At 44.0% G+C, this 26,621-nt stretch overlaps 1 protein-coding gene across 1 annotated transcript in view; it reads left to right on the top strand.

Annotated features, from left to right (window-relative positions):
• ches1 (checkpoint suppressor 1) overlaps positions 1-26,545 on the top strand; it is a 58,493-nt gene extending 31,948 nt beyond the window's left edge. Inside the window, exons 3-6 of the mRNA XM_034579721.1 lie at positions 8,003-8,154; positions 14,314-14,372; positions 21,339-21,447; positions 22,555-26,545. Coding sequence (XP_034435612.1) covers positions 8,003-8,154; positions 14,314-14,372; positions 21,339-21,447; positions 22,555-23,110 — 876 coding nt within the window. The 3' untranslated portion in view covers positions 23,111-26,545. The remainder of the gene's footprint in view (positions 1-8,002; positions 8,155-14,313; positions 14,373-21,338; positions 21,448-22,554) is intronic.
• Positions 26,546-26,621: the final 76 nt, after the last annotated feature.

Genomic DNA, 26,621 nt, shown 5'->3' with positions numbered 1-26,621 from the left:
GGGGCACACACCCTGTAGACGTTGCTGGCGTATCACAAGCAACAACTTTCACATTCACACCTATGTGTGTCAATTTAAAGTCTCCAGTGCACCCAATCTGCATGTCTTCAGACTGTGGGAGGAAGTTGAAATACCCAGAGAAAACCTACACAGAAGAGAACATGTAAAACTGCACACAGAAAGAACCCTGGCAAAAGCAGGAGTCAAACCAACAACCTTGTTGCTGTGAGGTGCTAACCACTGTACTACTGTGCCGTTAGCAGTAAACGTTAGAGTTAAAAGTTAGTTGACAAACTTTCTTAAGCATTTGGAAGCTAATGAGCCAGATACTTCCCTCATGGCGATCAGACCAAAATAGAGCTAAATGGAGGGAAGCTCAACTTCAAATTTATGCTAATGTTGTTGCATGTCCACTTGTGGTGTAAACTGCTAAGACCCATTTTGTGCCTCTTATGTCTCAGATACAATTGCAGATTTATGCTTTCGAGTCACAGATGGAAGCCGCTGTTTGGTTGAAGGAAAAGACCTGTTGACCTGCCAAGTCTTGAAACGTTCACCTTGTATTAATCTTTGAAGAAAACAGAACCTTATCTGTGACTCGCCTGTGGAAAAACCTGAAACGTAAAAGTGATTCCTGCATGAGAAGCAAAAAAAACTGGGACAAGACTAAAATTAAAAACACATGGAAAACAGGTTTGTGGAAGAAAAGTCAATTCATAACACCTGTAGAAGAAATTTCCACATTTTATCCTGCTCAGTTTATTTTCCTTTGCACTGACAAAAAACGAGTTTGTCAAAGCAGCGTGTCATTTTTACACCCGACACGTCCTCTCTGTCCTTGAGTATCTTTTTTGTCAAATGGTCTTCAACAAATATAGAAATAAAGTTCATCAGGAGAAATATCCCTCCTATCCCCACTACGTCTGCCTCTCGCCTCTTCAAAAACTCTTTGCTCGCTGTAACAACATTTGCATCCTCTGCTGTAATTCTTGTTTCTGTGGGTTAAAAGTTCTGCTTCATTTTGAACGACAGATTATATTTCTTCTTTACAACGTTACCGGGTATATGAAATGTTGATCAGACATGTATCTGATCCACACAGCTCTAGTCCCACATTATAATATGTGTGTAATCCTGTGTTTATCTGTATATGTAGCCAGTAAGTGATGATGGATCCTGGCATCACCGTGGCTTAATCGGGCTTAAACACAGCTACAGTAGAGGCTGTTACTCTGAATGTAGATGTCCATTATAAAACAGTGTGAAATCACAGTAGCGTAGATTGGTCATACAGGCTAAGTCATATTACACGTTAAAATGTAGATTACAATATATCTGCATTATCGCAGCTGTTAAAAAAGTGGTGCATTGAACAGTTAAAGGATGATTCATTTCACAGTATTATGGGATAGCAATGTTTGTTTTGTTTTTAGATATTTTTTCTGTATTTTGCCTTTATTGATAGCACAACGTAAGCATGAAATGGGGAGACGTGTGTGGGGAAGACATGAAGCAAAGGGCGGATGGACTGCTGAAAACTTTGATACATGCTTTCATCGCTCACAGAGTTTGAACCAGACGATGAATCTGTGGTGATGCACTTATCTTTCATCTATCGGCGCCATGAGGTTTTTTTTGTCTTTTTTCGGTGAAATGTCTTGACCACTTTTGGCTAGCTCGCCAGGATATGTGTCGGGATGAATAAGAAGTAAAATATATTAAACTTGTTGTTGTACAAGTTTAATCGTGAGGGTAAACCCCTTGAAATGAATCATCTGGGTTTCAAGGGGGTCCTAACATACAATCAATACAAACAACCACAAAAAACAATGACATTTCAAACAAATCAAAATTTCAAAAAACACAATGACAAATTCTTGCCTAGCAAAAATGTAATAGATTCATGCATACATATGTATACGTACATATACACAGTGGATGCAGCTGTAGCTTCATCCGCAACATTTGCAATCTACCTAATAATTCAGCAAACGTCTGCCTGTCTGTATGTATGTGGAATGCATATCTTGTAAACCAATAAATGTTATCGGCTTCACAGTAGTACGTGTATTCTTAGTGGTCATGGGAAGTGCAGTGTTGATTATGGTGCGATTTGGACACGTGATACATTCATTATGAAGAAAAACTGATTAAAAAGGTTGCAGTCAGTGGGGGCGGGGCAGTGTGCCGTCAGTCTGTAGGCTAAATTAAACTGTCTTATCCTACATCCTCTGATAATCTACAGCAGCCGCTGCCGCCAGATTATTTTGTCACTATGATTATTTTTATTTCACCTAGTCGGACTGACACACACAATCAAGGGCCTCACAGGTAATGATCTCCATCACGGCAACAACATCTAATAGACTTGCTGCAGATGATCTCATAGCTGACTCTCTTAGTTAACTAGAGAGTCAGCTATGAGAGTCGGTCCTAGCCCAGTCAGAAGTGACAGTCTTTGAGGAGGACTCACTAATAGCAAGGAATAATTCTGAAGCAGCTTTGGAGCATTAACACGAGACAAACAAGCAGTCCATTCTAAAAAGGAAGACTCAGAACTGGCACTGAACTAGTTCACTGACTCAGTAGGTTGCACTCAAGTACCCAGTCATTGAGAGTTGTTGAATGTTGACATGTGAAATAATAATGTCAAAGGCTGGATGATTGAAGTCATTTTATTCCAGTCTGAAGGAGCTTTAAACACTTAAACACACATTTTTTCAGTCATGATATACTGCAGCCGTATGATAAGGGGTCACTGTATATGCTTTCAGTATTGATGGTTAATGTATACATGAAAAGACAACATTGCAGTCAGTTGTGCAGTAGCAATAACATGGTGCTACTAGCAGGGTCAGTGGCAGCAGGACTTTTTAATATCTCCCATTTCCAAGGGAGACCAGCCCCCACAGCTTATATAACACAGGAAACAGATGTTGGCAACACACAATCATCTCTCCCTCTCCCTCCCTCTCCCCCCCCCCCCCCCCCTCTCTCTCTCTCTCTCTCTCTCTCTCTCTCTCTCTCTCTCTCTCTCTCTCTCTCTCTCTCCCTCCCTCCCTCCCTCTCTGCTTTTGTCCTCTTTCTTACCCCTTTTTGTCCTTTACTCACACCACGATATGTCCCTAAGCAAGTTACACTATATAGATATATGTTTTCTCCATCATGACGACACCTGTACACTGCTCACTGTTTGGTGTCAGTGACATTTAAAGAGACAGCCTGCGTTTTCCATCAAAATTACTACAGACTAGTGTAGTGACACAGATACATATAATTAAATCCTGTTCTTTTGAGCATGGCAAACCTGCAATTTAAAGTCTAATGCAGTACAGAGTCACTTTTAGTTTCACAGTGTACGAGATATTTCTTAAAGTAGGGGTTACTGTTTCCAGTTGTGGATTATTTGTTGTGTAATCTGTCTCTTCAGCTGCACACACCACAGTGATGATGTGACTCACTTTTCCAGTGCATGAAACAGATACTGCAAACTTAAATGTGTTTTTTGAGCTGTAAACTAAATCATATGACAGTTTTTTGATGAAATACATTATTGTATTGTATTATTGATTTTACAGGTCACATTTATTAACATTATTATAAAAAGAATCTACGTGTATGGATTAAACATCATAACGCCACCTAGTGTTTCAAACCATCTTGGACCTTGCAAGGCCAATGCTTACGTAGAGTCAGCCGTTTTGGACGTCTCTACATCATGACATTTATATATATTTAAAAAGGTTAACACCCTCTAATCAAAGGTGGGCGCCACCAGCGACCGCTCCTGAGTGTGGATCTGGAAAGCTGTGCTCATTTTCAAATCTATATTGAAACTAAACCCCTAAACGACTACACCCTCTACCATTCAGAGACGTCCCCCAACCTCTCCTGCCCCTCAGCTTTATCTCACACACACCATTTGAAATACTGGCTGAGACAGACGCCTGTGCCAGCAGTTCAAACGGCTCGGGACGACCGTGGTAGCGGCTGTCAAGGATTTTCCGGAGGCGAGAACCCTCTACTGCATTCGATGTTTCTGTTGCAAAAGTGTGTGCGTTGCTACTGGAGTGGTTGCTAATAGCTGAGCAACCTAAATAACTTGTGTTTTATGTGTGTATGTGGGGAGGGGGGTAGGTTTGTCTAGGCTCCACCTCCCAGCATTACGTTTGAGATTTTAGCCAAAACTTTGGGGTGAAGTTAAAGTTTTAGTAGATGAAGCAAAAAACGAGCACAGAACACAGTGTTCATCTCAGAAGAGTAAGACCTAATGGGATCACAGGATAATGAAAAATAATACCAAAGGAGTTCACAAGCATGGTGTCAGGTTAACGCCAGGACTCTTCCTCAATATCACCTGTTTTATGATTCCCCCTTGTGTTAGCTTTAAAATCTGTATCAAACTTCAACACCTCAGAGAACTTAAAACACATCTCTGACCTCCAATCCTTTTTGTGCCAATCGATTTTCAGGCATGCTGCCTTTTTCTCAACTTTGTGAATTTGTCAGAAAATGAAAAGTCCATTTCACCTCCTCTTGCTTCCAAGCCCAGATGATGCCTGTTGCCTAGGCGACTGCTATAACCCAGGTGACAGACCCTTCCTGTGAGCAGCGCCCTGTGATTGGCCTGCCGACAGCTATGTGTATGCATGTGTGTGTGTGTGTGTTTGGGGGGGTTGACCACAGATTGAGTGTTTTGATTGGCTGGCTTGGTTGGCAGAGGCAGGGGCCCCAGCAGACAGAGATTCTGAACAGAGCATTGATTTAATCGGCTGGCAAGCAGGCAGACAGTGGGCGCACGCTTGCAAACACACACGCACACATTTATAGAAACTGGCTGGCGGGATGGAGGTGCAAGGGGAAATTTGGCCCAGTGGGGGTCACCTCTGTGGGAGCGATTGTATGTGTGTGTAATATCATGCTCTCCAGGAGAGGCGTTGCTGGCAGTAATAGAAGCACTCCCAGGAGCAGACCACGCTGGGTAATATCACACTCCCTAGGGAACTCGCCACACAACCCCACACACACACACACACACACACACACACACACACACACACACACACACACACCATGCGTAGCAACACACAGCACACATATGGCCTGTGTTCTTACTAATGCAAAGATACAGACAGGAGGAGCACAGATCAACTTCTTGCATTCTTACAAGGTCAGGTGATAAAGTGAGGGCTGGAGCACTTCATGACTGGACATCCTGGACATCAGGGGACACACTGAGAATCATATTCAGGGAGACTCTTAGTGGTTTTCTTTCATGAGAAATCATACAAACTGAATTGTTATTTTTATACCAAGGAAAATATTTACAAACTGATAAATTAGGTTAATTTAATAGTTTTTGTCTTGCAGCAGATCAGACGTCAATGCTTTTTAATTTTCCTTCTTTGACAGTTTATAAAACTTACAAACCTATTCAAATCTATTCATCAATTTAAACTATGTGTCGCAATTTGGGTCAGGGTCTTAAATTGCAACAGAGACACTTTCAGCACACGGCTTCGTATTAGCCACAGCTGCTGCTTTCTTGTGATGTAGTTTCTATGTTTGGTGTTTCTCTTGTGACTGTGGTTTAAATTCCTCAGGGGTCCCAGTAATTCATCCCTATTTATTTACACTAACCATCAAACGTTGTAGAACACCGTCATTTCCATTTGTTACTGAAATTACATAATAAAAATGTATCACTGTTTGAGAAATTGCTGTAGAGTACAAATCAATTATAAAGATTTCCTGAATTTAATCAAAAAATTGTATAATTTGGGCAGTAAAACATACTTTCCCACAAATGTGTTGCACTTTTAGTTTTCTATGAGGTTTAATTGTGGAGATTGAGCTGCTCTTCATCATGTGAAGAAACCTTTGTCTCCTTTTTTTCACTTGCCTGGCCTTTTCTTGCTGCTCTGATAGCAATACAGTACTACTTGCTGTATTGGAGTATTGTCCTTATCATACATCAGAGGGAGTAGTGACAGTTTGTCCAGTCCTGTCTTTGTACAGACAGAGGGTTTGTAAGTCATCAAGAAAAGTTGTGATGCTCCTAGGAAAATCTTTTAACGTTCAAGGCTTCATTTACTGCAGGTTAACCAATTAGTCAATCACTGGAAAAGGCCTTTTTATATGACATTTTAATGATTTGAGGTTGATGATGAGCTTTTAGTGACCTAACCTTTTGTAGAACAATTGATCAGATTTAGGATATATCCCTTTCTCTGATTGGCTCTTTCCTCAGAACACACGATCAATCATGTGATCACTTTTCTACTCTTGCCCTGTGTTGTAAATCGGATAAAGTTGCTGGTTAAATCTTATTTTTCACTTTTGTTGATGAACTTTTGATGAACCTGAGAGGTGGCAAAACACATCTGGTGGTTACAGTAGAGCTGTTTCCAGGCATGCACTGAAGTCTGGACATTTTCCTGAAATTGTTTATGCCAGCCGCCGAAAAGAATAAAGAATACAAATATATCAGGACGAAAAAGAGGTGACATGCACTTTGAACACGGCAACAAAGATGTCAACTTGGAAAGACAACAAGATCAAAGAGCTTTTGGCGATATGCAGGGACAGCAAAAGTCAGACAATCTCCGCCGGTGTTCTTCGAATGTGAAAGGTAAAGTCTGGAAGATGTCCGGACCCAATGTGAGGCACTTTTTCCGAAGTTCATGTCTGAAAAAGTGTTATGATGAACATGATAGGAAGGCGGAAAAACACAATTTATGTCTGTCACAGGGGAAAAGTTTCAGGTAGAAAGTTCCTTCAGAGAACAAAGCACACAGTGAAATCTGTTTTATGTTATTTTTAAAAACCTCTATTTAATAAAATCTGCAGTAAACATGTCTGTTTTTATCATTTGGGTGAAATGACCCTTTAAGCCAAAATATTGAGCACACTGCAGCGTGCTTCCCTCACCCACTTTAACACGAAGGGCTCCTCAGGTTTGAGAATTTGTCTCCAATTAATGCTCACATGCACGTCACTGGCACATCTGACATTTCCCTCTTAATGGATTCCTTGCAGTATTTGCAGAAATCACACGCCTGCAGTCCTGACATCTCCCCACCCTGTAGTCTGTACCTGGAACATATCACAGAGTACTACAAAGTGAGCTGAACACGAGGCAGAGCGGCTTTAATTTTATATTTACTTCTTTCTCCTCTCTTTCCCCTCTCTCCCTGCCATTCTCCGCTCCCTGCCGTACGCAAACTCCACACATTTTAACACATTCAGATGACAAGGCAGATGAAAGAGCGGAGAGGGCTGTGAGAGATAGAGGCAATGAGTGTATTTTCGTGGCGGCCCGTCTGAGATCCCTCCCCTCTCTCTGTAATCTATACGCTGGTTTCGCTCAGATTGGGAGCCGACAGCTTCATTAGGTGAGGAGGAAGCTGCTTTGATCTAAAAATACACACCGTTGACGCCTCTGGAGTGGAAAAAGTTAAAGAGTTTCCCTGTGTCTTAATCCAAAAAAAAAGAGGATTTTCTTTTTTTTTCTGGGGAAAGGCGGAGGATTGGAAAATATTGAGTGAAGTGGCGTTGAGGATTGAAGATGCATTAATTCTCAGATTCTCATTCCTCCAAATGTTATCTTCCCTGGGAATAAATGTTTGTGTGGATGATGTTTTTCTTTTTTGGAGGAAGGTTGTTTTTCCTTTACTTGTGAAGGAGGCAGAAACCCATCAGTGCCCAGAATGTCATTTTTTCTGCAGGTCTTTATCTCAGTGGGAATGTGGCGTTGCTGTGTGTACAGGTGGTTTGGTAAATAAGAGTGCGGCTCGTGGTCTGTACTTTGAGCTCGTGTTCAGGGCTTTGGACTTGTTGGCTCAGGTCAGTGTGCTGTGCTGTGTTTGTGATGTGCTTTGAGCGGCCCGATAGCACTTTCAATAACATCTCTCTCATCTCTCTCATCTGTCTCGCTGTGCCCTCTTCACCCCCTCCTTCTCTTTCTACCTCCTTTCTTCCTTCCTTTCTTTCTTCCTTGCAGAGCATAGGCAAAGGCTCCCTGTGGTCCATAGATCCGGAGTATAGGCACAACCTGATCCAGGCGCTGAAGAAGACACCGTATCATCCCTACTCGCCGGGCCTGGCCACCCCCTCCACCTCTCCACCCACCCTGCCTCCGACGTTTCACCACAGGTGAGAGGGTTGATCCGATTGGTTGATTGATTAATTGGTTGATTGATTGATGGGTTTATGACATATGTGATTTAGCTAATTCATTGCTTAATCACCTTTGCTTCAGTGGACTGGATAATTTAGCCTGTTTAATTAATACACCCATTCACTGATAGAGACGTGGGGTAAAGATTTACACCCATGAACATATACATACTGTATATATATATGCACTATGGTGATGAAATGGCCAGTCAGCTCTGGCAGGGATATGCGCTCTCCGAGTGTCCTTCTAGTTTCTAATTGTGTAGGTCATGTTACACTGACTTCTGAAAGCACGTGTCGAAGTTTCTTTAACTCTCATTCATTTTTAAAACTAAACTTTCCCACAAGCTGAGCAGAACAGCGAACCTTATGTGGCAGTTTTAAGATATTGATTATGCTAATGATCAAACCTCACAGTCACCCCCCAATGAAGAGGTGGCAGGTTGAAACGAGCAATTTCCAACAAGTTTCCTACAAGTTTGAGAGACTTTGATGACCTACAACACTTAATTCTAAAGCTTCAGACTTAAAAGTTTTGAATAAAGGCTCAATAAATATATATAGTTTGTTTGATTTTCATGTATCTAACGTAATCAAATAAAATACAATCACTACTTAACTTAAAATATAAAGGAAAATCCCTGCTGATTAACTATTTTCTCTGTACACTTAACAGTCAATCCACTACATCAGTGCGTACATCAGCAATAAATATCAAATATTGGTTAGTTATAGCTCTGAGGCAGATAGAAACATATACACTCCTCCACCTCCCTCTCTCTCTCCACCCACCTGCCCCGAGCGTTATGAAGCTGACCCGCCCCATCCTTCCCTCAAATCTTTTTTTTCTTCTTCCATGCAACAACACAGTCCCTCCTCCTATCTCCCTCCCCCTCGGGCGCATCACATGTAAAAAGCGCTCGTTGCCTTTCTTCTTTTTTTTTTCCTCCACATGTTCGCTCCCTCACCTTCTCCCCAGCCTATCTTGTCCACCCCCCTGTTTTGCCTTTCCTCCAGCTCTGAACACTCCCCCGTTCCGCTCCTCTCACTCTCTTGTCTCCTCTTTTAATATCTCACACACCCTCTCGCTCGTTCTCGGGCATACATTACAATTGGTGGTGCACCCACCACTCCGTCTTCTTTATTTACCCCTGCTGTGATTTATTCCCACTCTCTCTCTTTCTCTCTCTGCTCTCTTCTCACTCTCTCTCCACCACTTTATCATTCAATTAGATCCTCTTTTGTCTACGTTCTCTTCGTTCTCCGACCCCTCACACACACACTCACACACGCCCCTGCACACCACAGCAGCATCCACCTGTGTTGTTTCCCCAACAATCCTCTCCTCTCCTGACCTCTCCTCCACCCTGCAGCCTCTTCCTTTTGCTAACTTCTTGCTTTCCGACTCTTTTGCACATCCCTGTGGATATGTCAGCGAGAGGTACCATTAGTCGTCTTTTTTTTTCCTTCTACCCTTTCTTCTGCTCGGTCTCTTTCTCTCACGCGCTCTCTCCCTCTCTCCCTCTCTCCCTCTCTCCCTCTCTCTCTCCGTCTCTATGAATACCCCAAGACCACCACCTCCCCCCTCCACCCCGCTCCCCAGTTGATCTGGGCAGGCTGGCTTGCGGAGCCAGCGGACTGTGTAAGACAGAATAATTGGTTCACCATAAAATGTAAAAGTGTCATTTTGAACAATGAGGTATGGGGAAGTGGAACAAATTGGGGGGATGTGGGGGGTGGTGGGGAGGCGTGCTGCGGTGAGGAGAGTGTAGGGGGGGTGAGGAGCGGGGGGGGGGGGGGGGGAAGAAGAGGTTGTTCATTTGCATTGTGACACAGTGGGCAAACGGGAGAGTCGGTGAGGAATTCTTGGTTAGAGCGGAGCTGAGGGCCACCTGAAGAACGTGTGTGTGTGTGTGTGTGTGTGTGTGTGTGTGTGTGTGTGTGTGTGTGTGTGTGTGTGTGTGTGTGTGTGTGTGTGTGTGTGTGTGTGTGTGTGTGTGTGTGTGTTCTTACCAGCAGCCATTAGTTTCAAGAGTAACTAACAATTATTTTCTTTGTCAGCTGACCAATGATTTCTTTCTTAGTTTATCGATTAATTATTTGATCGACAACAAAAGTGCATCAAAGTGTCCTGAGAGACTCAGGGGGACATCTTCAAATATCTTAAAACAGAGAAAATAAGCAAAGCCTCACAGTAAAGAAGCTTCAACCTGAGAAAGGTGTCCATTATTTATTCTTCAGAATCAGGGCAGTTGGGGCGCCCCACATGCGGAGACTTGAGTCCCCCTGCAGTGGCCGCAAATTAGTTTCTGACCTGGCCCATTCCAGCTTGTGTCATAGTCGCACTGTCAACTCAATGAAGCAAGGCCCAAAGACCAAAAGAATCTGAGTTTTATCAATATCATTGATTGATTATTGCAGCTTTATTTTCCATAAATTTCTGCAGTGTATGAAATCTAATCTGCAGAGACCGAAAAACCTGAAATAGAAAAATCTATCATGGTGTTGCCGCTATTGCTTCTCATCAACAATGCTGTGCCTGACAGTTACTTGCAGTCATGAGCAGGGATCATGTATCAAACACGTCAGAATGACCCTCAACAATAAACAACCAATGCACTAACCTCATTTATTTGTCTGTGTGTCCAGGTAAAAGCTGTGCTTTTTGACACTCAGGTGTCAGGGCTGCCTTAAATCCTTGAAAGCTAGATCGTTTCAGAAGCAGCTTAATTTTTTTTTTTAAACATAAAAAACGCTTGTAAATTCTGCCTATGAGCGAACAGCAAGCATCTTCGACATCTCAGCGAGTAGTCTTTTTTATATTGTATTTAAATGAATGGAATCCAGCGGCTGCATGGAAGGGAGAAAATCAATGTAAGAATTTATGACGTGCTTCAAAAACTGGCCAGCGTCGATGTAAAGCACATGCACAGCATTTACAGTATGCACGATGTGTTGCTAATGGGCTTCAACATGAAAACCACTTGTATGGTCCTTGCTGCTGGATCCAGCTCCTAGACTTTCCAGACATGTCAGATATGTCTGTTTATATCAACATGTTTAAGTTCATCCACAAAATATCTGTAATTCATTGACCACACCAGTGCAGTGATAATACTTTAATATTGGAACAGGCTGGCACAGATCTTGATATGATCCTGTAGTGTGGTAACCCCACTGTGGTATATGTGACTTATAATTCCATATCAATAGAACTACGTCTTCGTTTGAAAATTGTGCGATGGATACACCTGGCGTATTTAGAGCTGCAAAACTGTCGCCGTTTTAGTTTGAAAATTCCGAGCCTGCGTTTTGGTTTGAACGGGCAGCTGATGAAGAAAGGTTGAAAGGTTCAGGGATTATGTATTTATTTCTTTCAATTATTTCTTTATTTTGTTTCACTTTACTTTTCATAAACAGACAGGAAGTCAACAGACATTAGGAAAGAGAAACAGTGCAAAAAAATGGAAAAAATATCTACGTATAATACAATTTATTATACATCATTTTTTGCGTGCAGTCAAATCACATTTCAGTTGTCTGGGCAGGTGGTGGTTCGTAAAAGGTTCACTGAAAAACATCCCCCCTATTTTTTAGGGTGTACAGGAGCGCTGTTCAAGTTGTAATGTTTTGTTCAGGGTTACTTTGAATAGGTTAAATGTTGGGGGTCTTTGTTGGTTCCAGTTTCCTTTCAATGTGTCTTGAAACTAAGTAAGACCAATCAATACAGCACAATATCTCTCTCAAGAGCTCTCACTCTCAAGAATATTATGGCATGAAGTGTAATGACTGCAAATGGTTGCGCAGTGTGTCTATTATGTTAAGGTCAAGGACTGTCTCAAGCAGTTCTACACAACCGAGAAGTGGAGGATGAACAAAGAGAATGAGAAGATACAGAGAGAGGAAGTGGCAAAATGAAGAGATGGGGGAAAATAAGATGGAGAGAAAGGGAGGAGGGTGCAGAGCAATGATGCTTCTTTGTCCTCTACTCTTTGTCGCTTACACCTCTTGGTTTTTCATGGACCATAATAACTCACGCCGCACCAGCCGACCCCCACCTGCAGCTCGCTCCAGTGTGTGCGTCCGTATGTGCGTCTTTATCTGCACGTGCAACTCAGCAGTTAACATGTTTCAATCTAACTCTGTGTGTGGATGTATGTGTCTTATGCATGGCAATTGTGTGTGCGCGTGTGTGTGTGTGTGTGTATGCGTCTGCGTGTGTGTGTGTAAGGGAGAGCGGGAGAGGGAGCACGCCTGGTAGGAGGTCAGCTCCATGGTGCATTCCTTCACACCCCATCAGCATCTGGATGGGAGGAGTAAGGGAGGGACGAATGGATGGAAGGTGGAAAGGGTGTCTCAATGGGGTTTGGGAGAAGCTCTCTCACTCTCTCACTCTCTATTCCTCTCTTTCTTTCTTTCCCCTTCACCCTCCCTTTCCTCTCCCTTGGAGAAAAAAAAGATGAGGCGAGATGCTGAGGGGGGCGTCTGCCTCGGGTTTAGCCCCTCGCCCACTACATTAAATGTACAGGGTCGCCTTGGCAACGGGAACGCCGCCATGGCAACACATGTAGTATAAGGCAGGTGCTGTCGCACTGTGAAGCCATTTGTTGCGAGAGAGGGAGAGAGAGAGAGTGCAGGGATGGGTAGAGAGACAGAAGGAAAGAGTGAGAAAAGGGAGAGGGAGTGAGATGGGGGGGAGTGAATGAGATGGGTGGGGGGTGGGGTGGTAGGGAAAACAGACAGGCTGTTAGCGCAGGAAAAATATGTTATCGCCGTGGCAACGTAATGTGGCAACTCTCCATGGCAACAGCAGGTGGCTCAGGGCTGAAATTTGTGTTTTGCTTTTTCGTGCTGCAGCTGTGTGTGTGTGTGTGTGTGTGTGTGTGTGTGTGTGTGTGTGTGTGTGTGTGTGTGTGTGTGTGTGTGTGTGTGTGTGTGTGTGTGTGTGTGTGTGTGTGTGTGTGTGTGTGTGTGTGTGTGTGTGTGTGTGCGTGTGTGTGTGTGCGCGCGCATGTGTGTGTGTGTGTGTGTGTGTGTGTCCATCTTCCTTCTGCATCTGGTGAGGTGAGAGCCTCACATCACAAGTGCACACGTCCAAATCCTCGCATTCAGCAGATTAGCAGAACATAAAACACGACTCACATTACAAAGGAAACTCTCCTGATGAGTGGAGACCGCTGGAAACGAATGGGTCGCTCTTTTAGAGTTCACACAGCGTCGCCAGGTGTTTTCTCTCCTGTGTGTGTGTTTGTGTGTTTTTACCATAGACTGTATATAAGGTTTTTACATATGACCAAGATGCACGTTGTCCTCTAACACGCGCCCTGTGTTTGAGAACAGCCTGTCTAAACACGGAGAGAAAAAGAAAGGAGCAGTCAGACGTGATGTCTAATGGGGAGCTAAAGACCACTCAACCTGGGAAAGCTCTTTACATCCTCTCTCTCTCTCTCTCTCTCTCTCTCTCTCTCTCTCTCTCTCTATCTCTCTCTCTCTCCATCCCCATCCTCATCCCTCCATCCTTCTCCATTCCTTTGTCTTAAAAATTATGGCTCCACCAGCAAAAGTGCATCTCTTGTCTTCCTTTGTGTGTATGTGTGTGTGTGTATGTGTGAGTGAAAGTGTCTCTGTCTATGTGAGAAATGCCGTCATTACCTCCCTCATTAGTGGTGCAATGATCGCGTAAACTGAGTCCCTGGCTTTGGGCGCGTGCATGCGTGTGTGTGCAGCATGAGTGTGAGTGTGCACGTCTGTCTTAAACCTGCCCGGCTGACATGAGCGTGTGTTAAATGTACGAGCGCTGATGATTTTATTTTTTGTTGAATGTGTATGAATGGAACAGTGGCGGACGGTGGGAGGTTGTCATGAGAAATTACCCCCATGGACTACAGCGGCGAGGCTGTAATTCTCTGAGGTAATCACAGGGAATAATGGCAACAGTGGGACACCCGGGAATCTAATCACTATAATCAGAAGCACTGGCTTATGGGCTCAAATTCCTGCCTTTGCTATCGGCCTCGTGATGAAGCCCGCTGGGCCGGACGGCTGCTGCAACATGATCAAATGATTGACCAGTTTTCTCTCTCTCTTTCTCACCCCCCCACCCCCCTCTCCTCCATCCCTTCTTCCACCTTCTAGTCCTCCATTGTGGTCGGGGAGTCCCCTCTTCAGAAAGAACGGAGGAGTTCTCCTACAAGGTACAGTCTCACCTCTGAACATCTTTAACTGTGGGTGCGTGCGTGTGTGTGTGTGTGAGTGTGTGTGATCTCCCACCTGTTTTCTCTCTGTCTCTCACCCCCTTGCTCACTGTCCCCCCATCCCGCCACCTCCTCCCTCCCTCTATGGATGTGCCAACTCCAATCATCTCAATTCCAAATCCCTCTTTTTAGAAGCGCACCTTAAGAATACCAAGCGCTGAGTTCTGACACTTGGCTCGGTGCCAGAGGAGGGATGCTTTTTCTATGGAGGCGTATTTGGAAGTTTAAAGAAAAAAAAAAGGGAGAGATGGAGACACAGCAAGTGAGAGAGGAATAAAGAGGGGGAGAAAAATCCCAGCTTCAAGTCAGACTCTTGAGGAGCAATCCCCCTGCCTCGATCCTCATTACACAACATACAGTTTCTCTCTTTTACTCTTATACACCTTCTCCCTGTATTTCCCATTGTTCCTCTCCTCCCGTCCTCCTCTTCTTTTCCCCCCCGACCTCCTCCCTGGTGGCTGGACGGCAGTTTAAATGGACATTCAATCCCAATCAGGGAGCACTCCAGGAGCTCGCTGGGCTGCCGAGTCCTAAATGGAGGGGGAAATGGATACATTAGGCGTCTGCGGCGCGCCCTCCATTGCCACTGATAATGGAGTAGTAATGGTCAAGGAGCCGAGGTTGGAGAGAGTGTCTGAAAACCTGGTCTCCCTGTAGACGCACACAGTCTGAAAGTGATGTGTCTGAGAGGCTGGACAGATAGATGGACAGAGAGGGAGACAGGCGGGAAGGCCAGCTTGGAGTGCACATGTGACAGGCCGAGATGGGAAAAGTGGAACTTTTTAAATGTGTAATGTGTTTAAGAAGGGAGAGAAGGGCCGTGTGCGATATTCGTCGGCAGTGGGGAGAAAGAAAGTTGTGACAGACAGCCGGAGGCAAAGAGAAGACATAGAAGGGTGAGGGGGAGACTCCAGAGTGAGTGAGTTTGGGGCTGTTGGTGCCCTCTGTTATTACTTCCATCTCCCATTCCCTGAGCTTTCAGAGCTGCCGCGCTCTGAGTTGATGTGGGCTGAAATCTGCCTCTCCCTGTGGCCCGGCACCAGCTCAGGATGAACGCAAGGACAATGGCTGTTAGCCATGTCCTCATCCCAACCCATCACCGCACCACCTCCAAAGTTCATCATTCAGCGGCTCTAAATTATGGAGGATCTCTTCAGCCAAAGTGTTCGTGTTTTATTTAAGTTCTTAGGTTACCTGCCATCATATAAAGATAAACCTAATTTTAGTTGGATTAATTTAGAGCCAATTGTACAGCTTTATTAACCTGTCAACAGCAGAGAAAGTTTAATTCATTTTTTTAAATCATTATTGTACTGCTCTCCTTAATCAACAACTCTCTGTTATGATTGTGTCACCGCTCAAATAAAGCAAGCTTCTTTAAAACCACTTCTCAAAAAGTTCAACCTTGGTCCAGCTCTACTCCAAAAATTACCGGCCAATCTCCGAGCTACCCTTTGTAACTAGACATTTAGGAAAACCCTCTCTGATAGGAGCCTCGTTGTTTCTGTTGGCAGTTTCCTCATCTAAATGCTGTATTGTGACGCCTCGAGGTTCAGTCCTTGGCCCTATTCTGTTGGCCTTGTACATGCTTGTGTGCACATTCAATAGGGCACTTTAAAGGTATCTGCTATCACTGTTCCGTGGATGATATTCAATTATATGTCTCATTCAAACCTCAAAACACAGCCAAATTGTCAGTTTTAATTAACTGCTTTAATGCTATAAAAGACTGAATGGGAGCTAATTTCTTTTAGTTAATGCTGAAAAAGACAGAGATCTTAATATCTGCCCCTCTTGGTGCTGTCACTAAAATAATGGATGGTTTCCGGTCTCTCAGCCATAATAAATCTAAGTGTTTACTATGGTTCAGTAAAGTCATAGAAAATGTCGCAAAATTCATGCAAACTCCATAACAGAACAGCAATTTTAAGATATAACTTATATCCAACCAGCAAGGAGAATAGAGCATAACAGCGACCACCCACTTTAAGAACAAGTCTTGTTCCGGAAATACATCGGTTACAGCATTTTGGCTGATAATCAAAATCTCTATTCAGAAAATGAAATAGGATTTTTACTGCCAGAAACGACGCTGTTGAGCTCTATAGCTGCTGATGAGCATTCAGTCTGATGGGATCCATATAGCAATGTTTAAAAGTGTTATTTTGTTACAGTCATTCAGTGTTGCTTTTATTTTGTGTCCTCCCTCCTGGAAGTCATAGCACATGTCAGCCAGCCAACCACTTAAACACTCAGGCTGGAGTGTGAGATCGACAAGCCAGTTAGACGTCCAGTTCAACTGCCAGAAACTTCAGCCCACCAGCAATCCAGTCAGTCAGCCAGTCAGACAACATTAGCATGCGTCCTGCCCTCAGACTCTGTGCTCACTTTGAAACACGGCAGCACGAGCAGCCGGACAGACAGGAGGAGGAGGACGGAGGAGAGGGGGGGGGGGTGTTTTGACTGAGCGAGAGGCCATTTTCAAACGGTTGCATTCTCAAGGTTTTCTGGAAGTGACCTTTGAACCCTCGGCCTCCTCGTGCGAGTTCAGCGAGCATGTGCGTCTTTGTGTGCACTCAGTGTTTGTCTGCTCTGCTGCGGAGTGCGCAGCCTGCAGGGGCCATGTGGAACTCATTTAACGGGATGAGACAGAGGAGGCTGAGTGCGTCTACGGTGCAACAAGAGCGGGAGAAGGGAGGGAGGCTGAGGGCTGCGCTCGCCATGGAAAACGGGCAGGCAGGCGAAGACGTAGGAAGCAGACAGAAAAGGACCAGCTGACCAGACGTAGGAAAAAAGACAAACTAGAGGATATTTTCTCTCCAGGAAAAAAGGCAGAGATGCAGAAAGACACTTCTTTTTTGTTCTTACATTTTTCTTCCTCAGCACAACCTTCTTTCTTCTACCAAGCCAAGTGTGTGTTTTTATACATTTAGCTTTGAGCTTGTAAAATGTTTGTCTCAATCCGTATCACAGTTTCGTCAGGACAGGCTCTGGGAGCGCTGCCTGCTCTTTCCCAGCTTACTTCGTCTCCCCAGCATATGTCGCCTGCTTTTTACCTGCAGAGACAGCGTGCACGCTCAGCTGGAGATATGAGTCACCACTATACATAGAATGACAGCGAGATTGATAGAGAGGGAAAGAAATCAACAGGAGGGGACGGAATTAGAAAGACAAAGAGAGGCGTTTGCTGAGGATTTCAAACGGCAGAGCGAGGAGGTGAAGATACAGAACACACACACGCGTGAGAGGAGAGTCGTCTGCGCTCGTGCTTGGGAGGTGTGTGTGTGTGTGTGTGTGTATCTAGGGTAAACACTGGTGGTCAGGAGTGTGTGGTTGAGCTATGAGAGGCCATGTCAAACAGAGCTTGGTATTTCCTTTCCCCCCTTCTTTCTCTCTCTCCTTCTCTCTATCACTTTCTCTGCTGATGCATGATCTACCACTCTGTGGCATGTGGAAGGGGAGCCGTTGCTATGGCAACCCGAAGCCTGACTGGAGCGAGAGGTGGGGAAGGAGGGGTGGGTGCGTGTCAACCCGGGGAGACCTAATGCACTGCCCACACAGACACACACACACACACACACACACACACACACACACACACACACACACACACACACACACACACACACACACACACACACACAGACACGCGCACAGAACCACGCAACGAGTGATCAAGATTACAAAAGAGAGTCTGTGCGGCGACTTACTTATAAGGTTATGGAGAGCAGAGCTGGAGATATCAGGGGCAGAGCCACACTAACTGGAGTCAATAAGATTACACTGCTAGCCGCGGGAAAAAAAGAGAAACACACCAACAATGACGAACGACAAACACGACCTATCATAATTCATTTTTGTGTGTTACTGCGAGAACCATACATACATGTGGGATTGTTTTCTGGAGAGCCTCGTCATGACAACATGTATGTTTTAATGAGCCTATGGTTCCTGGGGACAATTGAATTTCTCCTCAAAGCATCAGTCATAGATTTACTGTATTGGCTATGAGGGGGGGGGAAGCTTGGTCTACATTGTATTGATGCTGCGGCAAAGGTTTTTTAGCGTTTGCACCTTAACTAACAAACGCTCCTGCAGCAGACAAAGCAAACAGCAGGTCATCATTTGTGAAATGCAAACTGACCCTGGAGATGGAAATGACAGCTGTTTTAGTGAACTGGGATGGCTGTGGTGAGCAGCCAGCCCTGAGTAATGAGAGCTGTGTAGGCTGACATGTACACACACACTCTTCTTCTCTTCTCTTCTCTTCTCTTCTCTTCTCTTCTCTTCTCTTCTCTTCTCTTCTCTTCTCTCCTCTTCTCTCCTCTTTCTCGCTCTCTTCCATCACACACATAATAAAAATATAGACCATGTCTTTTCACAAGTAGGGAACCAGAGGCAGGAGTTTGACCTTGCTGAGTCTGAAGCTGCATAAGAAAGATTTCTTGTAGATTCTGAATGTTTGTTTTTAGTATTTTAAAAGTAAAAGTGTTTTTTCCCCTTTTATTGTGTTGGTTCAGAATTGGGAAAAGTTCCAACTTCATTCTCTCTAAACACATCAGAAACTAAAGCTTTTTAAATCATTTCTCTTTCAAGTAGTTACATCTTGATAGTATTACAAGTTTAGCTCTTCTTTTCTGTTAATCTGCTGACATATCAAATTAAACCTATTCAGAAAAAGATTGTTTCTGGAAATGTGCTTGTCCCCTTTCTTGTTGAGAAGTAGACATCTGTACTGTAAAAGTCTGGGTGGCTGTGGCTCAGGAGTTTGAGAGGGTCGTCAACAGACCTGAAGGTCAGTGGTTAAAACCGTAACACCTCCAGCCTGCAATCTGAAGTGTCCTTGGGCAAGATACTAAACCCCAAATTACCACCTAGTGTGTGAATGATGCCTGATAGAAAGAGTGCTGTATGAAGTGGGAAGTTAGTCACTGAGACCTGTTTTTAGGACCGTGCTGTAAAAGTTTGATTCTGCTGTAAAGTTGGACATTTTAACATATGCGCCTATGGGGATTGACCTGATTTGGGGTTAGGGATTTGGAGTCAGCTTCAAGTGGCCATTCAGCGAACTGCAGTTGTAGGCACTTTTTGTGTCGGCTCCATCTCTTAGCCCTGGAGGTTGATGCTGGAAGCGGGGGAAACAATTAGATCAGCAGCGTTTCCAAACTTCTCTGTTGCAGGGTCTCTAAAACTCCCAGATATTGTGGACGCCAGGTGTATCTGTAGCAGAGTTGATGCGTTTTCAAATGGAATTGTATTTATGTGGATGCAACCTGAAGCAAATTTAGTATACATGTCTTATCATTAGTGTATTTCTCAAGATGTATTGCAAATGTATTAATAATCAAAACCTGAATATCAGTACAGTATATAGAACCTGCACTGACAGTGACAGCAGCTTGAAGCCTAGCGTCCAGCAGGGATCAGGGGCGTTTGTAACCTGTGATCTTTGGCTCGCCCCGCAGAATCTGAAATGGCCTCAAGTGCCGGCTTTGGGTGGGCCACTCGAGGACGTTCAAGGATTTGTTGCAAAGCCGGTCTGTTATCCTGGAAGTGTGGTATAGGCTGTTGTGTTGTCAGGAGGTAGATCTTTGCCTTCATTCTGTAGTGTTTTCTTCGAGGACTTGCCTGTATTTGGCTCTGTTTGTATGACGGTGCAGACGTTGTGCTGCAGTACGATGACTCCAGGTGATAGCTGGGTAATAAGCAGCACCTGGTGTTTGCCAGTCGATTCGCCCGCATGGCTTTCAGGCCTGCGAATTCAATTTTTGTCTCGTTAGGTCGGAGAAAGCACTATTTGGTAAACTCCAGGTGGGCTGGCCATATGCTTGCTTATTCAGAGGAGTAAAATGGCACTTAGATGGAGTGCTGTAGAGACGGCTGTCCTTCTGGCAGCTTTTTTTTTTTGTTAATCGGCCATGTCCTGCTCCCTGAACTAAGTCTTTCTTGTCTGGTTTCTGTTGACCAAAACCTCGGATTCTTCCAAAAACTTCTTCCACTGAATGATTGACTCGCTGTGCTCTTGGAAACATTGAATCTTTTAGTTTTCCCAAACTCTTGTCCTGGCATCTACATCTCAGCACAGACCTATGAAACTACCAAACTTGGGATGAAGGCAGATGTGTGAATTTTTAAACAATCTTTAGTTCACCTTGAACTCAAAGGGGCACTAGTGGAGGTAAAAGGAAATGATGCATCTAGGCAGATTTGGAAAAATAAAATGAATAGTCAAAAGCTTTTTTCATAATTGATTAAATCGTTGCACAAAAGCTCTACAGTTCCAGCGATGTAAATATTTCTATTCCTATGATGTGAATATTAAAGTTTCCTTAGTTCTCTATTAAACTACATACTTTGACTCTAAAACAAGACGACTAATTTATAAGAGCACTGCACTGCCTTTAAGTTTAATGAACACAAAAACCTTTCCAAAGCCTCGTTTGCTCCGTGAATTTAAATTAATGTATCTGGATTGCCTTAAAACTACCTTTAATTTGTATTTAACTAAGTTTCAAACACGGCAAACGTGTCACTGCTGTTGAATCTAATAGTCTCTGTGGTGTCCACCTCTGAGCTCCAGCTGCCTGCTGCTCAGCCCACAGCATCAGAGACGTTGGATTTAGCCGAGCCCAGCGGTCGTTGGTAATTGAATGACTCGCAGCGGCCTTAACTCATTTATGACGCTTTGTTGCTCAATTTAACCTTGCCTTGCTCATCAATATTGCCCTGTTGGCCTCCTCAGACAGTCAGCGAATGCTCACCGAGCTGCTCCCAAGTCCCATTCAGGTCCAAAAAGATTTAGGGGAAGCGCCCTCTGTACTTTTCCCTCAATCCTCAGGATTTACTTTGGATCAATCTGTTTAAATATTTCTTATAAGTAACTCTATCTTCTGCTCCCACTTTTAGTTCCTCGTGGTGTGATCCAAAATGGCGCCCGCGTCAGGAGCCAGGCCCTCTTCCCTGTGATCAGACCCCTACCTTTAAGCCCTGTGGGGAGCAGAACCTCGGCCATAAGGTGGGTAAACGTTGCTGCTGTTACCTTCAACCATGTAATTAATGTCAGTCAGGTCTTTCCCTGCTCAAACACATTCCCTCGCAGACACACACAGACACGCCCTCACACACATGCACACATACAGTAGCCTCCAAACAAAAACAACACCACCACACCTACAAGAACCAGACCTTGCGCTGAAATTTTCCACATAATTACAACTTTATTGTGCTCAAAAGTCAGAGACGTTCACACACTCCCCGCTGGGCAGAACATTTCATCCAGGTGTGTTTATATAACGGTCTCACACACACACACACGTAGGTTTATCAGTGGGAGAGGCCTTGTTATTCAAAGACATTCGGAACATGCATGGACATGCACATCCATCATAGGAGCATAAGAGTATGATGGTCTGCACCACAGAATTAATGAATTAAACATACCCAAAGGCTCACTAAAGGTATGCAGTGAATATTTGATCACTGTAAGGGGTGCATGTTTTTCTTATAAGATATTAATATGCTAACCCTCTCATTCTGAAGGGAGAAAATGTCCAGGGGACAGGGCACGCTGCTGAAGCTGCTTTTGATTTATTGGTTGTCTGAATACACCCCTGTCCTTTAATGTCGTACAGAGAGGGTGTCTCCTGAATCAAAGAGCAAAATATGTGTTGCAACATTATGTATGAGGTGGACAGTGGTCCAATGGCTTTGCTGCAGGATCGTCACTCTGCGGTGATCTGACTTTAGAGCTTGCAAGGTCCTTTATTTGCTGAGCAAATTCCACAACCTCAGGGAGCATGAGAGCTGTTCAAAATGCTCAGTATGGTTTGAAAAATGCATGGGTGGCAACCTGAAAATGAGTCTGCTCGTTTCTAAAGGGAAGGCTGACTCTTTGTGGAGATACAAGTTTTTTATCTGACCTGAGAAATATGCACAGCACATTAGGCCCAAGGGTGCTATTTGAGGGTGATGGATTATCAGCAGATTTTTTTTCTTGCTTTGCAGAGCAAAGTGGGGCAGCGTCATTGGAGTGAGGAGTATGCAGGCAGGCCGGCCACCTGCCTACAGTGTGACAGCAGGAGTAACAATATTCTCTCCCGCTCTGTCTCCCTGCTTCATACAGATCATCCCTTGGAGATTATCTAAGCCGAGGACAGGACAGCCCATCCTGCTACTCTCCTCCGCCCTGCAGCGAGGACCTCCAGGATGACCACACTTACAGCACCGCAAAATCCCCCAGCAGGCTCTGCTCCTCCCAGGTCGGGGACCCTTGCTGCCCTCTGGACGACGACGACATCATTGCCGTGGAGATCCAATCGGACGTCAAAACCGAACCCCGGGAGATCCCATTGGATTCTCACGTCACCACTGCCGCCGCTGCCTACATTTCCCAGCAGCCCCTACGCGGACAGAGACGTAGCTCGGGGTCGGGAGCTGGGACTCTGGCAGGGAGCAGTTTGCCCTGGACCAAAAACCGAGCAAGGGGCATTAGCGACACACTGCCGCTGAAAAAAAGGCGCGCGGCGGCGGTGGAGAAGCCGCCGGAGAGCGACGACGAGGAGATGAAGGAGGCGGCAGGGTCGCTGCTTCACCTGGCGGGGGTCAGAGCCTGCCTCAACAACATCACAAACCGCACCGCTAAGGGCCAGAAGGAGCAGAAAGAGGCCCTGAGAAACTAAGACACACACATAGAACAAATACATAGTCATGCAAACACACAGACGCTATACAGCTCAAAGCACGCACACAGACATTAACACACACACACACATATACAACAATAGGTCAACAGGTAAAGTTACTACAGCATTAGTCTCAACGGACACTTCTCATCTCCCTCTATCTATCTGCAGGGCATTAGGTGAATCCTACTTATTTGTGGCAATATCAAAAATCTATGTTTTCCTACATGTTCAGCAACACTAACATCGATGGGTATTTCTCATGTGTCTTTGTTGTTTTGTTGTTTAAAAAGGGGATGAAAGCCATAAAAAAAAAGCATGTTTTGTCACTAATTTGGAAAAGTCGAACCCGACTCGACTGAATCACATTGAGGGAGCGTACAGCACGCGAGCGGAAGATGGCTGTTTGTCTTACCTGTTTGTTTCTATGTGAATCTGTAGCAATCTTGCAGTGATGCCGGCGAAGACGGCAGGGCCTACGAGAGGAGCCTGTTTAAGGAGACGCCGAGCCCTCGCTCTCTCTGGGCCGCCCGCCGGCATCACTCTCCTACATCCAAGAGCACAAATGTGAGACTGTGCCAAAGATAAGCGACCAGGTTGCTTCATGTAGCCGCTACGACAGCTGACAAAAAAAAAAGAAGAAGAAGAAGAAGAAGAAGGCATAGTAGTAAAGAAGAGCTAAAGAGAATGACCTTAAGTGTCAAAATAATTGTAAAACCCAATGTGATATATATTCATGCACTTAAGATTATTTTACGCCACTTATAATAAAAGCATCATGGGTTAAGACATGGTTTATTTCAAGAGCACTCATAGTATTTAAGAATAGATATATTAAAATAAAAAAAAAAGGTCATGTTTATCACCATAGAGATGGATAGTGTGCCGGGTCTGAGGCAATATCTCCTTCATTTTGTTGTTGTTGTTGCATAATGTAAACGTCCCTGAAACCTCCCCAGTACTTCTGTCCATAGACGTAGACACCTGGTATAGATATCATAGCTACCAGTAGCTGCCACACCTTCCTCTTCATTTGACAATGTCAAAGAACTATATACATGAACTGTGGGTTATAGATTTCTGTTTGTGTCTGTTTACCCTCACTCTACCCTCATAAAGATATAAGCAATTTGTCCCGCGCGGGCAACTCTGTAAAAAGGTTAGAAAATATTTTATTTTTTTCCTTTCTTAATTGAAGCAATTTGACCTGCAGGACTTTCTCAGTTATATTGCATGGGTGCTTGTAAATAAGATAAAAAGCAAATCTTTTTTATTCAAAGAACATGTAAGATAAACGATGTATTTAGCATGAAGCATGACTTATTTTCATATAAACCTTGATCCTAGAGGAAAGAAAAAAAGTTTTGCCGCCAATTCTTATACCCGTGGTTATATTGGAGTTTTTTTGTTTGTTGTTTTTTGTTTTTTGTTTTGTTTTGTTGTTTTTTTCTTTTTAATCGTTTGGGTTCTTTTTTGTTTTTCTGAGCGGGCTTTCAAAGACACGTCTTCAGGGAGGGATGTGGGAGATCACTCTGCAATTAGAGGCCCATGGGTGCCACCTCTGGGCCTTGGGTTCAGGCTCTGTAGGCCAGCTGTATCACCTCCCATGGGTGGGCTTCCGTCTTCTTCTGCCTGTACAGTGACTTTTTTTTGTTTGTTGTAGGTGTTCATTGTTAACCCCAGTGTTATTTCAGAACACGTCTGTAGAGTGTGTGAGTTTGTGTGCCCAGGAACACACACCCTTTAACATTGTGCCTGCCTGCCTGCCTGCCCTCAGTACCGCTGTTGTCATATCTCTGACATGTTTTGACAGAACGTTACTTGTCTTTATTTATAACATTATTGTTGGGTTTTTTTCTCCTGTGTGTAAATGTTCACGTGTTCTTATTTCCCATCAGCTTTGTTCAGTGTAAATGTTTGGATCAGACGGGCAAAGGAAACTTTGTATGTTTTCAGAAAGAACCATGTCTCCATAAAGGCCACCTGAGAGTAGAGTAGAGAAGGAAGAGGAATGTAGGAGAAGGCAGACACAGTTAAGGTTGTTTTATAATTTACCTACAGTATTTTTTACCCTTTGATTAAGGTATTACTTGTGGACGTGAAGCTCACAAACAGTCCATCACATATTTACCTCCAGAGCCCAGTCTGGAGATTTGAGTTTTTGTTTTGAACATTTTGCCACTCTACAACCTGTGTGTGAATCTCACCTAACATTGATACTGACTCGCGTGAAATTTGCAGGAGCAGTAGTGAGCTTTGACATCTGTTGCATCAGAAGGGGATGTGTTGCTGCCATTGTGGGACGCTCTCTCCCTAAATCTGCAATGCATTAAAGTATTAATCTTCCCTCACTTGCAGAGATGCATATAAAAACTGCAGCTTTGTCTGAGTTTGGAGTGTAGCAGCAGAGTCACACAAGGTTTTGTTTAAGCTGAACAGACGCTGAGAGAGATCGTCAGCGAGCCGAGCAGGCAAAGAAATGCATGTCCCATCCACTGGTACAATCCTCCGCCACCTGTAGCATGCATCACTGGCTTTGTATTTTGTATGGTGTCCATGCCGGCGTATAAAAAAATAGGCTAAAAGGAGACACTGTCAATGTTCTTGTTGTGTGCCATCCGTCTCTCGTCTCATATCTGTCTGAGTGCTCCCGCGGCCCAGGTCAAGCACTCTGCTGTATTTGCAGTAACAATCCACTGTTGTGGTGACTAATAACGTGTTCAGTTGGCAAGAGGCATGTCGGGGGGAGAATGTGTTGCTTTAGCAACAACATTTTTTTGTCCCTCTGACTCACTCGGTGACATGCGGGAAAGATGAACCCCTGACCTGCGCGTCCCGGGAAAAACACGGCATAAAATAAACCTGAAACATTTTAAAGCAAAAGGAAATATACTTCACTGCCTGGAAAGCCCAGAAAATAAGTGTTTCTTTCAAACCTGCCAAACCTATAGTGAGACACCCTCAAACACGGAGCTGCCATTTATTATTTGTTAATGTTTTATGCACATTCTCATGTTCTGTTTAGTTTCCTCTCCGACAAAATGATCTACAATACTGCCATTATTTTCTGTGACTGTCTGAGCTGAATATTGGAAAGCCATAGGTTAGGGATGTCAAAATGCAAAACCGTTATTGATCTGTGAGATGTGATGCGGAGTACGCCCAGGTGTTGTTTTTATTATTTTTTATTTTGTTTTATTTTATTTTTTCAGTAAATGTTCAATTCTCTCCTTATTGTGCAATCATATTGCCAAAGAATGATTTCAAGACCTATTTCATCACTACATGTAAATATCAACGTTGTCCAATACCGTGGCAAAAAATATATAAATGTTGTTTTATTTTGTTTTCCATTTTCTGAAAAACTACAATGATGTTTATGTGATGTATTGTCTTCCAGTTGGTTGCAATAATAAAAAAATACAAGTTGCAGAAGATTAGTTTGGCTGTTCTGTTCTGAAGATCAAAGAAAGATCAGAGGAAAAAAATTGAAATTAGGATTAGTGGT

The sequence above is a fragment of the Hippoglossus hippoglossus genome, chromosome 24, assembly GCF_009819705.1.
Source record: "Hippoglossus hippoglossus isolate fHipHip1 chromosome 24, fHipHip1.pri, whole genome shotgun sequence".
Classification (NCBI taxonomy): Eukaryota; Metazoa; Chordata; class Actinopteri; order Pleuronectiformes; family Pleuronectidae; genus Hippoglossus; species Hippoglossus hippoglossus.
Note: the sequence above shows the minus strand (reverse complement) of the source record. Positions and strands in the feature narration are given on the sequence as shown.